Source organism: Chelonia mydas, chromosome 5 (assembly GCF_015237465.2).
Source record: "Chelonia mydas isolate rCheMyd1 chromosome 5, rCheMyd1.pri.v2, whole genome shotgun sequence".
In the NCBI taxonomy this organism is placed as follows: Eukaryota; Metazoa; Chordata; order Testudines; family Cheloniidae; genus Chelonia; species Chelonia mydas.
The window spans coordinates 132,747,043-132,760,246 of NC_051245.2; the positions used below are offsets into that span (position 1 = coordinate 132,747,043).

At 47.9% G+C, this 13,204-nt stretch overlaps 1 protein-coding gene across 1 annotated transcript in view; it reads left to right on the forward strand.

Moving 5' to 3' along the window:
• LOC102929601 (tudor domain-containing protein 7-like) overlaps positions 1 to 11,280 on the forward strand; it is a 36,808-nt gene extending 25,528 nt beyond the window's left edge. The window contains exons 6-10 of the mRNA XM_037902404.2: positions 6,798 to 7,000; positions 7,120 to 7,281; positions 9,699 to 9,782; positions 10,243 to 10,377; positions 11,128 to 11,280. Coding sequence (XP_037758332.2) covers positions 6,798 to 7,000; positions 7,120 to 7,281; positions 9,699 to 9,782; positions 10,243 to 10,377; positions 11,128 to 11,265 — 722 coding nt within the window. The 3' untranslated portion in view covers positions 11,266 to 11,280. The remainder of the gene's footprint in view (positions 1 to 6,797; positions 7,001 to 7,119; positions 7,282 to 9,698; positions 9,783 to 10,242; positions 10,378 to 11,127) is intronic.
• Positions 11,281 to 13,204: the final 1,924 nt, after the last annotated feature.

A 13,204-nucleotide genomic window follows, 5' to 3' on the forward strand; every position in this document is an offset into this window, starting at 1 on the left:
GTTGTCGTCGAGGAGTAGATCCGGACCCGACGCCGCTCTTAACGCTGGTCGTCATTTCGGCCCAGATCCAGGCACCATTCCAGGTCTCGGTACTGGTCCAGGCCCCGGCACCGCTCCCCAGCATTGCGGCACCATTCCTCATCGACGTGACCCGCACAGAGCCACTCGGCACCACCGTGGCCCTCACGTTCTGCTTCTCGTTCTTTGGGATCGGAGGCGGGGTCGTGTTTCTTGGACCTTCGCCATTTGGACCACAACCGCCTGGAGTCAGGGGCTGGGCCTTGGCAGGCGCAGGAGCAGGGTCCCGCTCAAGGGCTCACTCAGTGGCCATTCTCATTCTACCACCAGGCCCAGGGTGCTCCATCTGGGGTTTCTCTCCGAGCCACGAGTGCCAGAGGCTACCGCCAGTCTGCCCTCCCCGGAGGGCATGGAGACTGTGGCAGCTTCTCTCCCCGCTACAGGACCTCCTCCAATGCAGATTCCTGGTCCAGGCCCTGAGGTCGCTGGCACAGGACAGCTGGCCCCGGCTCCGCAAGATTCCCTAAATGACCCTCTTTCCCCCGTGGCCGCCTCATCCTCACCTGACAAGGCAGTGACAGGCACTGCAGTCTCAGGTCCCCCTCCAATAGACCTCCGTGCCCACCAGGACCTCCTGCGCAGGGTGGCGCGGAATATGAACCTGCAGGCGGAGGAGGTGGTAGAGGTGGAGGACCCCGCGGTGGATATTCTGCCTGCGGAAGCTCCATCAAGGGTGGCCTTACCCCTTATGTGGACCATCCAAAGCACCGCCAGGACAATCTGGCAGACACCTACGTCCATCCCCCCCCCCCCCCGACTTCTGAGGGAGTGGAGTGGAAATACTTTTGTCCCCTCGAAGGGGTATGATTATCTCTTCACCCACCCACAGCCCTGTTCGCTCGTGGTGGCGTCAGTGAACGAAAAAGAATGGCTTGGGCAGTAGGCCCCAGCACCCAAATCAAAGGATGCCAAGGGCCTTGATTTGTTTGGGCACAAAGTTTATTCCTCGGGGGGACTTCAGCTCAGAATCACTAATCAGCAGGCGCTCCTGATCCGTTACAATTTTAACTCCTGGAACTCCATGCTGAGGTTTAAGGAGTTAGTACCTCCTGAGTCCAGAGAGGAGTTTGGGGCTTTGGCGGAAGAGGGCAAAACAGTGGCACAGACCTCTTTGCAGGCCTCGCTGGACGCTGTGAACTCCGCCACACGTACTTTGTCCTCGGGGATCACAGTGATCCCCATCTCCTGGCTGCACGCCTCCGGCCTGCCACCGGAACTTCAGTAAACACTGCAGGACCTCCCCTTTGATGGAGCAGGCCTGTTCTCATAAAAGACCAATTCAAGGCTACAAAGCCTTAAGGACTCAAGGGCGTTAATGAAGTCCCTGGGCATGCACACACTGGCTACCCAGCGGAAACCCTTCAAACCCCAGCAGCCACAACAACGCTCCTATCCTCCTCCTCAGCCGAAGCAGGCTTTCTATAGGAGGCAGGGGCGTAATGGTAGGAGGAAGCCCTCCAACCCCCACTCTGGGCAAGGCCAGGGCCCGTCCGAGCCTTCGTCAGGCTCAAAACAGGCCTTTTGAAGGGCCGCCCTAGGACAGTGTACCTGACCTCATTCAGGATCCTACCCCACCTTTCTTGAATAGTTTATCCCATTTCCGCCATGCTTGGTCTCACATAACCACGGACCACTGGGTCCTCTGCATGGTGGAAGCGGGATACTCTCTCTAATTTCCTCCCCCCCCACCTTCCTCCCACCCTTCTTCCCCGTCCCTCTTCAGGGACCCTTCTCATGAGCAATTTCTTATTCAGGAATTTCAGATGCTCCTCGCCAAGGGGACAATTGAGGAGGTTCTGAGGGAGCTAAGGGGCAGGGGTTTTACTCCCGATCCTTCCTTATCCCCAAGGCAAAGGGTGGGCTTTGGCCCATTCTGGACCTGCGCGGTCTCAACAATTACATGGTAAAGTTGAAGTTCCACATGGTCTCGTTGGGTACCATTATACCTTCCCTGGAGACTGGTATGCCGCCCTCGACATGAAGGACGCATATTTCCACATAGGGATTCACCCGGCACACAGAAGCTTCCTCCGCTTTGCGGTCAACTGCAAACACTATCCGTTCACGGCCCTTCCCTTCGGTCTTCCACAGCCCCTCGAGTGTTCACCAAATGTATGGCGGTCGTGGCGGCCTTCCTTCATGACGGCGGGTGCAGATTTACCCTTACCTCGATGACTGGCTTATCCGGGAACGCACCAAAGAACAGGTGCAGTCCCACCTCTGCTTGGTCACGGACACGTTTCGTCGGTTAGGCTTCCTTCTCAACGTGGCAAAGTCGACACTAGAACCGACCCAGAGAATAGAATTTATCGGGGCGGTTCTTGACTCCGTGCAGGCACAAGCCCTCCTGCCGGACGCTAGTTTCCAGGCTATAGTGGGCCTCGTCCAGAGCCTTCAAAGCTTCCCAAACTCGTCGGCAAGAAGTTGCCTGAGTCTTCTTGGCCACATGGCCTCCTGCGCATACGTGACCAGGTACACCAGACTTTGACTCTACCCATTAGAAGTCTGGCTAGCATCAGTCTATCGCCCAGGTCGAGACAGCCTGAACTTGGTGGTCACCATCCCAGAGCGGGTCTTGGCCTCCCTCCGCTGGTGGCTAAATCCCCAGGTAGCATACAAAGGAGTCCCTTTTCACAGCCTGCAGCCCTTCTTGTCTCTGGTCACAAATGTGTCAGCCCTGGGATGGGGCGCCCACCTCAGGGACACAGGACCTATGGCCCCCGTCCATGCTCTCCCTTCATATCAACATCCGGGAGCTGATGGTGGTGCGCCTTGCCTGTCAAGCCTTCCAGGAGCAGCTGCAGGGTCACTGTGTGGCAGTCCTCACAGATAGCACCACGGCCATGTTCTACATCAACAAACAAGGGGGCCCCACTCCATCCCCTTTGTCAGGAGGCCGTTCGACTGTGGGAATTCTGCATTGCCCTCTCCATTCACCTGGTGGCGTCCTTTCTACCTGGGGTCCAGAACACGCTGGCGGACCACCCGAGCAGGTCCTTCCGCTCCCATGGGTGGTCACTTTTGACCAGAGGTCATCTACCCCATCTTCTGAAGGTGGGGGTTTCCCCAGGTCGACCCGTTGGCCTCCCGCAGTAATTGGAAATGCCTGGTGTTCTGCTCCCTCTAAGGCCGCTCCCTGGGCTCTCTCACAGATGCCTTCTTGCTCCCGTGGATGGGTTGACTATTTTACGCCTTTCCCCTGGTGCATAGGGTCTTGCTCAGAGTGCGCAGGGACAGGGCGCGAGTGATTCTGGTGGCTCCGGCGTGGCCCAACAGCACTGGTTCACTGTGCTATTGGAGCTCTCTGTGGATGGTCCAGTCCCGTTGCCTCTTCTTCCCAACCTGATGACTCAGGGTCACGGTCGCCTCTGCCATCCCGACCTACGATCTCTCCGCCTCACGGCATGGATGCTGCGTGGCTAAACCCTTCAGAATGTCTCTGTTCGGAGTCTGTACAGCAAGTACTGATGGGCAGCAGGAAGCCCACCACTCGGGCCACATACATGGCTCAGTGGAAGCAGTTTTCATGCTGGTGTACTCAGCGCAACACCCCCCTCTCCAGGCGTCCGTGCCTCTCATTTTAGAGCATCTCCTGGACCTAAAACAGCAGGGCCTGGCGGCATCCTCTGTCAGAGTTCACCTGGCGGCCATCTCGGCTTTTCACCAAGGTGCGAATGGCCGCTCTGTCTTTGCCAATCCCATGGTTGGCAGGTTCCTCAAGGGCCTGGACCGTCTCTACCCACAGGTTCGACAGCCAGTCCCCCCATGGGACCCTAACCTGGTCTTCTCCAGACTCATGGGGCCCCCGTTCGAGCCACTGGCCACCTGTTTCCTCCTCTACCTCTCCTGGAAAACGGCTTTCCTTGTTGCTATCACATCGGTGCGGCATGTCTCCGAGCTCAGAGCCCTTACCTCAGAACCACCCTACACGGTCTTTCATAAAGATAAGGTGCAGCTTCGGCCTCATCAGTCCTTCCTTCCCAAGGTGGTATCGGCCTTCCATGTCAGCCAGGACATTTTTCTACCAGATTTTTATGCAAAATGGCACGACAGTCACCAGCAACAGCGGCTGCATTCCCTCAATGTCCTTAGGGCCCTTGCCTTCTACATTGAGCAGATGAAGCCATTCAGGAAGACGACCCAGCTCTTCGTTGCGGTGGCAGACTGGATGAAGAGCCTCCCGGTCTCCTCTCAGCAGGTCTCTTCATGGATCACGTCCTGCATCCGCACTTGCTATGATCTGGCCGGTGTACCGACCCTGCCCCTCACTGCTCTCTCCACAATAGCCCAGGCCTCATCGGCAGCTTGTCTGCCCCAGGTGCTGATCCAGGAGATCGGCAGTTTTCTGAAGGCAAGATTCAGCATAGGCCACACTGAAAGTTCCTTTTGAACGTGATCTTGGATTTCCATATGAATCAGTCTATCTACCCGCCATTGTCCTTCCCAAAGGTGCATATGCACTAGAACAAACAAAGACTCCACCTCTTTGACATTCATTGATGGTTAGCTTTGTAGCTCGATAGGAGAAAGCCCTTTCAAGTTTCTGTCTCAATCTTTGTTTCTCGCAGAGTGTGACAGGGTCAACCAATCACAGCTCATCGACTTTTGAAATGGATAATGCATTATGGTGCTGCTGGTAATGCCTCCTGATAAGCTCGTAACACACTCGACTAGAGCACATTCAACGTCAGCAGCTTTGTGGTTCATGTCCCAGTTATGGGCAATTGCAGGGCAGCAACATGGTCTTCTGTTCATACGTTCACCAGACCATATGCACAGTCTGCTGCATCAAGGGAGGACACAAATGTAGGGAAAGCAGTCCTTCAGTCCGTCTTCCGATGAGGTTCCAGGCCCCACTGCCTGGGGTAACAGCTTGGGAGACACCAACAGTGTAATGGACACATGGAAGTCCTCGAAGAAAGAACGGTTACTTTACCTTCTCATAACTGTTCTTTGAGATGTGTTGGATATGTCCATTCATGACCTACCCTCCTCTTCCAACACATCAGTCTACCATTGACTTCTTGTGCAAAGGAACTAGGGGAGGGTTCTGCACTCCAGAGCATGTGCAGTTTGTATGGGGGTGTGGCCACCCTTCTACATATCGCTAGGGAGAACTCTTGCGCACCAGTACACTGCAGGCATATGTGCCTGCAATGTATCTAGAGCAGCGTTGGAGAAGGTAAGTAACCATTTTTTCTGTTGCATGAAAAGTTTGGAGGTTTTGACACTTGTTCTTGTTCCAGTGTGTTGGAAAAAGCCCAAGACTCCTTGAATTTAAGGGATGGAGGATAGGGGGGCAAAGAGAGGCTGGGAGTGGCCTCTATCCCCCCAAATGGCCAATAGCATGGTTTAGGCAGACTAGGGACTGGAACCTGGGTTTTCCACATCCATATGAGTGCCGTAACCATTGGGCTATATGCTGTTCTGGGATAGGGGATCTTTTTCTTTTGTCCACAAATTCCACCCTGGACCCGAGAAACCTTTCTAATTAACGTTCCGTTGAAACAATACGTATCTGAAACATTTTAGTTTCAACAAAAAAAAAATAAATCTTTTGTTGGAAATATTCCTGATCAGCTCTTCTAGGTGATGGTCTGCATCTTTAGTCACTTATTTACGTGTGTAAATGCGACCTGAAGTGACTTGCCCATATGCTCGGGTTCAGCTGATCGCCATATTTGGGGTCGGGAAGGAATTTTCCTCCAGGGCAGATTGGAAGAGGCCCTGGAGGTTTTTGCCTTCCTCTGTAGCATGGGGAACAGGCCACTTGCTGGAGGATTCTCTGCTCCTTGAAGTCTTTAAACCATGATTTGAGGACTTCAGTAGCTCAGACATAGGTGAGAGATTTTTTGCAGGAGTGGGTGGGTGAGATTCTGTGGCCTGCGTTGTGCAGGAGGTCAGACTAGACGGTCATAATGGTCCCTTCTGACCTTAGTATCTATGAATCTATGACCTAGGTCATGCATGCCTGTGGCAGACCTCGGAATTTAATCAGGTATGAATCCCAGTCCAGTTGCCTTCACCACAAGATCACCTCGTGCCTCTCGCCAGATCTTAAATTACATTGTAAACTCTTCACAGCAGCGACCTGTGGTGTGGCAGTGGCTCTGCCTATGCTTCATTTCTGCTCTCCCAGTGCTCCACCTGGCCTCCAACGCCTTCCAGGTTGTGGGGACTTAGCCTTCCAGCGAGGTCACGTAAGAGTTCCACCCCTTCCAGGATACCCAAAGGCCCAAGTAAATGCACAGAATGTAAACTCTTCCCTTCCTTAGGGATGCTGTGATAGACAGCAGCCCGCCCTGGTTCCTGGCCTTAGCCAGTCTTGTCTCCCGCAGTGAGAGCTCCAGGTCTGTTTTCCCTTTTTATAGAGCAATTAAAACTTAGAACCTACTGTAACTTGCATTCATGATCTTTCTATAGGAAAATGGCCATGAGTGACCATGGAGAATATTTGTACTTTGCCATATTGCTTTCCTTTACAAATCCCCTTTATTAGTCTTGAAAGTGTATGATACAGAAACATTTAGGGGGGAAAAAATTACACTAAAGAAGAATGTTGCAGAAAACTAGGGGGAGGTCTGTTTACGAATACAGTCCATCTCCTGTTGTGTTCCGATTCTTGGAGCTGAGCTCCCAGTCGCTGGCACAGATACTATACTTCCCTGTGGGAAGTTTCAAGGAAAATGTGTGGAAATGCTGAACTGCTTGTTTCACAGGGCTGGAAGTCTTCTGTGATGATCCTGTTCTAGTGAAAGTTGTTGAGTCACAAACCTGTGGCAAGATATTTGCTGTGGAAATACTGGAAAAGAGTGATATTCCGCTTGTTGTTCTGTATGACACCTCAGGAGAGGATGATATAAATATCAACGTCACCTGTCTGAAGGCCTTATGTGACAAATCGCTTGAACTACACCTTCAGGTACTGTTTTATTTATGAGGTAATATTTGTTCATTTAAAATTCTGAAGTGTTCCATCATGGGGAAGGAGCACAATACCAGAAACTTGTTAAACGTCTTCCTTCAAATATTTTGTTGCAGGCAGATGCTTTATATACAAATGTTAGAGTCACCAACGTTTGCTCTGACGGAACCCTATATTGCCAGGTGCCATCGAAGGGCCTAGCCAAACTCTGCGAGATCTTGCAAAAGTTGGAAGACTACTTCCATTACAAGGTGTGTAAGGAGAAGGGAGATGCTGAGGTAATTTTTTTTACTGTCTTACACTCCCTGCATCTCAGCTTAACTCTTTACAGAGGCTCCGAGCAGGAATTCTGGCTTTCAGGACGTTTCAGAAAGCATTAGTATTAAACAGGGCGGTTATCTAAAACCCTGAATGTAGCTGTTAGTAACTGTTCCCAGCCAGCTTCAGAATACCATACAATTTCTTCGTAAAACCTTTATTAAACACAAAAACTATTGTAAATAGTTTTTGGAATACTTAGGAATAATTTCTTAAACAAAAGCTAGTAAACTGGATGTAGTAAATTTCCTGTTCTTTCTCATACAGACTTCCCCACTTTGTTGCTATTCTATATTTCAATGCAAGGTTTCAACATGACGTTTACACTTCTCTGTACGTTGGTGCACACAAACACGCTAATGTTTTTTCAGGTGATTTTTTTTTTTAGTCTTTATAGAGTGACCATGATTTATATAGGGTGTCGTCTGCACTCTTCTGAGCTTGAAAATGGAAAAACCTGAGTTGCAGCCCAACTCTTTGGAGCCTTGTCAGCAAACAAAAGTCTGGGGACCCTAGCAGCGTTCCAACCCTCAAGTTAATAGTTGACTGGCTCACTTGTTGGTGAGACAGAACTCTGTAGTCTGAATCCATACAGCTTTTGGGATCAGCATATCCACTATCCATTCCCTGGATCTCTAAGACTCTCATTCTGTAGAGCACGAGCTTTTCCCCATGAGCCAAGTCAGGTAAGCGTATACAAACCATCACCTCACTGAGCTCTGCCCCGTTCTCTCTTTAGCTGGGGCAAGATTGCAGTTTAACTCAATTAGCTAATAGCTAAATGTAGGTTCCATCGTCTCTGTAGCCACTAGGTGTGACACATTCTCCCTTCCCAGATCCTCCCTCTAGGTCTGTAAAACACACTACCGTGGAGTCAAACATTATTTAATAGACTGCTTCCTTAATAAGGAAAGCTGGACTAGCACTCACCTGTGTCCTAAGTGGGACAGGGATAGGAACCCAGCCCTTGCAGCAGACATGTCTTGGTCCTGTATGGGTCAGCCATTAAGTCCACAGGGCTATCTTTAACTCCTGTATTTATAACCTTTCCCTTCAGAATCTGGCTACATTCTCAGATGATAAATAGCATGGGACCTTCAAGCCTGCTTGCCCTAAATGAAAACCTCTCCTACAACTTCTTAAAAAAAGTTACTGAGCACGTGTAGCAACTGCCACACCCTATTTCTGAATGTTCCTGGCCCTCTCTTAGTGAGTCCCTCTGCCCTGCAGTTTGCAGATGTGCAGGCAGAGACTTCAAACGGAAACCTGTGATTCCTTTCTTTGTGCCAAAAAGTCAACTACACTATAAAGCATGTGGGTTGCATCTGTTTTCAAATCTCATTTCCATCTCAGCCCATTACAGGAGAGCTTTCATCATCATCATCCCTTTTGGCTCCAGGATATTGGAGATGCTTGACATTCTAATACACAGCTTGATGAATGTTTCAGTTTTAGTCTCCTTGCTAAAGCTTTTGCAAGCCATCTCTTGTAGGAGTCTCTGCTCTTGGTCTGTCACTTTTATGCTTCTCTGGATAAGAACGGTTTACACCCGACCCAATAGGTTTCCTCCTCATATAAACAATCAAGATGCTCTCCCCCACCCCCCAAGAGATCCCCTTGTGCCTCTCATTCTTGCCTGACTTTTCTGATGGGCAAGGCTTTTGTAGAGGTGAGGTGCAAGCCCACCGTGGCCCTTGCAAGACCCACATGCCACATCAAAGTAAAAAGCAGTGCAGTTAAGCAGACCAGTTTTTAAACCTTTTTCAGCTTTGCCTATCAAGGTTTAGGACAGCTCTGGTGTTCATTCTCTCCTTGGAAATATAACCTTGAATATTTTTTTTAAAATCCCTTAGGACAGATCCAAAGTGATAAACAGAAACTATTTAAGTATCAGAGGGGTGTCCGTGTTAGTGTGTGTCTACAAAAACAATGAGGAGTCCGGTGGCACCTTAAAGACTAACCGATTTATTTGGGCATAAGCTTTCGTGGGTGAAAAAACCCACTTCAGATGCATGGAGTGAAAATTTACAGACACAGGTATAAATATATATTGGCACATGAAGAGAAGGGAGTTACCTTACAAGTGGAGAACCAATGTTGAAGGCCAATTCAGTCAGGGTGGATGTGGTCCACTCCCAATAATTGAGGAGGAGGTGTCAGTACCCAGAGAGGGAAAATTGCTTTTGTAGTGAGCCAGCCACTCCCAGTCCCTATTGAAGCCCAAATTGATGGTGTTATGTTTGCAAATGAATTGTAGCTCAGCAGTTTCTCTTTGAAGTCTGCTTCAGGAATACTCAAGAACAGATTTAAAAGTAGCCATTCTTCAAAAAAAATTTCAAAAACAGCGTTATTATTTACCCTTGTTTCTTTATCGCAGCAGGCACCTGAATGTTTCGTCTCATTACCTTTCTGTGGCAAAATCTGCGTGTTCCATTGTAAAGGAAAATGGGCTCGTGTGGAGGTAAGAAACAGGTGGTTAGTTGGTTGTTTTTTTTCACCACTGAACTAACTTCCCTGTGTCAACTGAAAATTGCTGCTCTTCTTCGATTTCCCACATAGCATCTGCTATTTTTGCAGATCTGGGGGTTGGCTAAAATCTGGATCATTGAATTCTTTGACACTGATTTTGGCATGTGTATCATTTTACATTGGCTACTTACTCAAATAGTAAACACACATAAGACATCTTTTACTTGAGCTGATGGAATGGGAAATAGATCCCTGTAGGTCTATCTTACAGTTTTTGTGTTGTCATTTAACATATTTCATTTCAACAAGCATAGCATCATAACATGGAAAATAAAATGCACTGGCAACATATTTTCTTCCGTTTCCTTAAACTGTGTATTTGCTTTTTAAAGGTACTGTGTTGCTCTCTTGCTAGTATCAAGTTATCCTTACCACTCGCATTCTCATTTCAGATAACGAGCGTTCACAGTAGTCGTGCACTAGATGTGCAGTTCATGGATACTGGAACAGTTGCCTCTGTAAAAGTATCGGAGCTTCGAGATATTCCGTCACAGTTCCTGAGGGAAATAATCACCCTACCGCCCCAGGTACAAACATCATTTTTAAGTAAAGCTGATGGCCTCTATACCTCTCTTGGCCATGTCTTAGTCTTGATCATTTTCGATGTGTGCTCTGCAGTGATTTGTGGTCTTAAAACATTTTAAGATCGCCTGTTCTGCACTACGGTTCCTTTTCGTTTGCGCCAGCAATGTCCACAGGAGGCCGTCAGCAGTTCACACCCCTGTAGTCCAAAGTCCATGTTAACGTCGTCCTCTTTCAAACTGGGCTACGTTAACGTGAACTTATGGACCTTTTAATTTGCTCCAGCAGCATCCACTCAGGGCAGTTAACACACAACACTTTGGTGCCCTCTGCAGGTCTACACACTCCCCCCCCTCCCCCCCACCTACCTTGTGGACCACACTTGAGCACAGTGTAGATGGAGCCTTAGAAGTAACGTTAGGTTGTGCACTCTAACTCTTTATAGTGCACAGTTTTAAATAAATACGGATTACGTTCTTGTGTGCGAACAGTAGAAGGCTGTGATGGTAGTCTTACTGTATGGGTAAAGGGACTCCATTCTGCAGACCACCGCATTCTTAGTGGTTGAAGTAACTTACAGCATAATAGGCTCCTTCTTTCACTCTTTTAATATCATATATCTTTTAATCCATCTGAGTTAAAGCTTGTAATAAACTACCTAGTTTCTGTGCAGGTAAACTTCAATAGTATAACATACTCTGTTGAAGAGTGCCATGTAATTAAATTGTACCATTAACGTACTCCATGTCTTTTAGGCTATGAAGTGCTGTTTAGCAGATCTTCCCCGTAACATTGGCATGTGGACTCCAGATGCTGTATTGTGGCTGAGAGATACAGTATTAAATTGTCCTGATTGCAGCATTAAGGTAAATGTAAATATCTCAAACGTTTGAAATTCAATAAAATATGGAATAGCGGGTTGAAATGTGAATGAAGAGTTATAATAAAATGTCATCATGAAGTTACAGGAACTTGGTACCTTCACCCTCCACCAGACATTCAGGTTTTGATACAAAAAACAAAATTCTTTCAGACTTAAAAACGTTTACCTAAATTAGTTTTGTTTGAAAAGCTATTATACTAGACAATTTACAGCTTTGTAGCCTCCCCTAACATTTGTATTCTGTATGAATCCATCATTTTTGACACATTTGATACAAAGCATATTTGCTTGCATTTCCCAGCAAACACTTTTTATACAATTCTTGGATCTGCATTTAAAGAAGACACAGAATTTTCCCCCTTCCAAGTTCTCCTGTGGTAGCTCGGTATAATTCCTTCTTACCAGCAAATGAGGGCAAGAAAAAAGCAAAACTCTTGTTGTGCCTCCTTATAAAAAATGAAGTGGGTGGATGACCCTGCTCAGTTATTTTCCTGTCTCCGGCAGGTGGAGGCAACTCTTCCAGCTGGCTAGGAGAGGAATCTTTTAGTTTTCTGTTCTTATTTGCTTTTATTTCTATATGACAAGTCACTACCCGCAAGCCAGGCTGTGACTCTGCTGCGCGCCAGCTTGCTGCTCAGTAACGTCCGATGTGGACGCTGCTACAGCGCAGTGAAAGTTCCACTAAGCCACGCTCTGGGATTTTCACTGCGCTGTAGCAGTGTCCACACCAGTTGTTACGGCATGGCAAACCAGTGCCATAGATTCGCACCCTGGCTTGCAGTGTAGTAACTAGCCAAGGAAATAGGCCCTAACACAATGTAGTTTAATTTAGTACAGTCCATTTGCAGACTCATTTTTTTGGAGTATGCTGAGTAGATGTCAGCCATTTATAGTGTGACCTGCTTACCTAATTGTCTGGGAGCACCCTTCAAAGGGAAACAGGTGTTCAGAGTCTGCTATAATTAGTACATTACAGGGGATCTTCTGAAAAATCTTGCCCCTAATTTCATTACAGGGTACCACTATGAGTGCGCCTTTTGAGAAGCACACTTTGTAGCTTTCCCTTTTCTTGTCTGCTTTAGTCTTGAATACTGCACATTTAAAATACTGCTGGTCTAGTCTGGCATATGTAGATATTGTAAAATGATATTGTCAAATGTGTGGCTGCGTGTGTTCCCTCTGTGTGCCATCCCAGCTCTGTGCAGACAGCTGGCACAGCAGACCTTGATCAAACTGCCCAATGACCATGAGATTCATTAAGGTACAAAGGCACCCGGTCAGGTTTATTGTCAACAAAGAAAGGTAATAGCATCCAGCAGACTCTACGGGGATAAGAAGACATGTATGCCCGTGACAATGGACACAGCTCAGTGAATGGCGGGACTTTCTATTTTCCCCCCCCCGCCCCCCGCAGGCCGGCCAAAGACACTCCCTCTGAGACTCCATTTTATACACCAATACAAACAAGTATTTTGACCATAGTTAGTTAGTCCCCCCTGATATGGGTTGTTACCATCCATTACCTTGTACATGTTGGTTCGATCAAAACATTTCTATCCATTATACTGTCATCCTAACTTCTCTTTAGGAGGGGTCATTGTGTTCTCGTTATCTTTGGGGTGTGTTTGTACCATACTTGGTATCAGGGTACTTGTACCATACTTCTGGAATGCATTTGTGTGAGTGTCCGCCTTCATGTAGTGACTAAGGTTGGAATTTTCAAAAGAGATTAGATACTTAACTCCCACAGAAAGTCAGTGGGATTTGTGTAGCTAACCCCTTATACTCTTTTAAAAATCTCAGTCTAAGCTTTTAGTATTTCTTTGCTCTGAACAAATTCGCATTCAGCATCACTCAATGGCAAAATATGCTCAACCTTAGGCCAGTGTGTTTTATCTTTCTTTTCTTTCCGTATCTTCCTTTCTGGGTCTTCCCCCCCACCCCCTTTC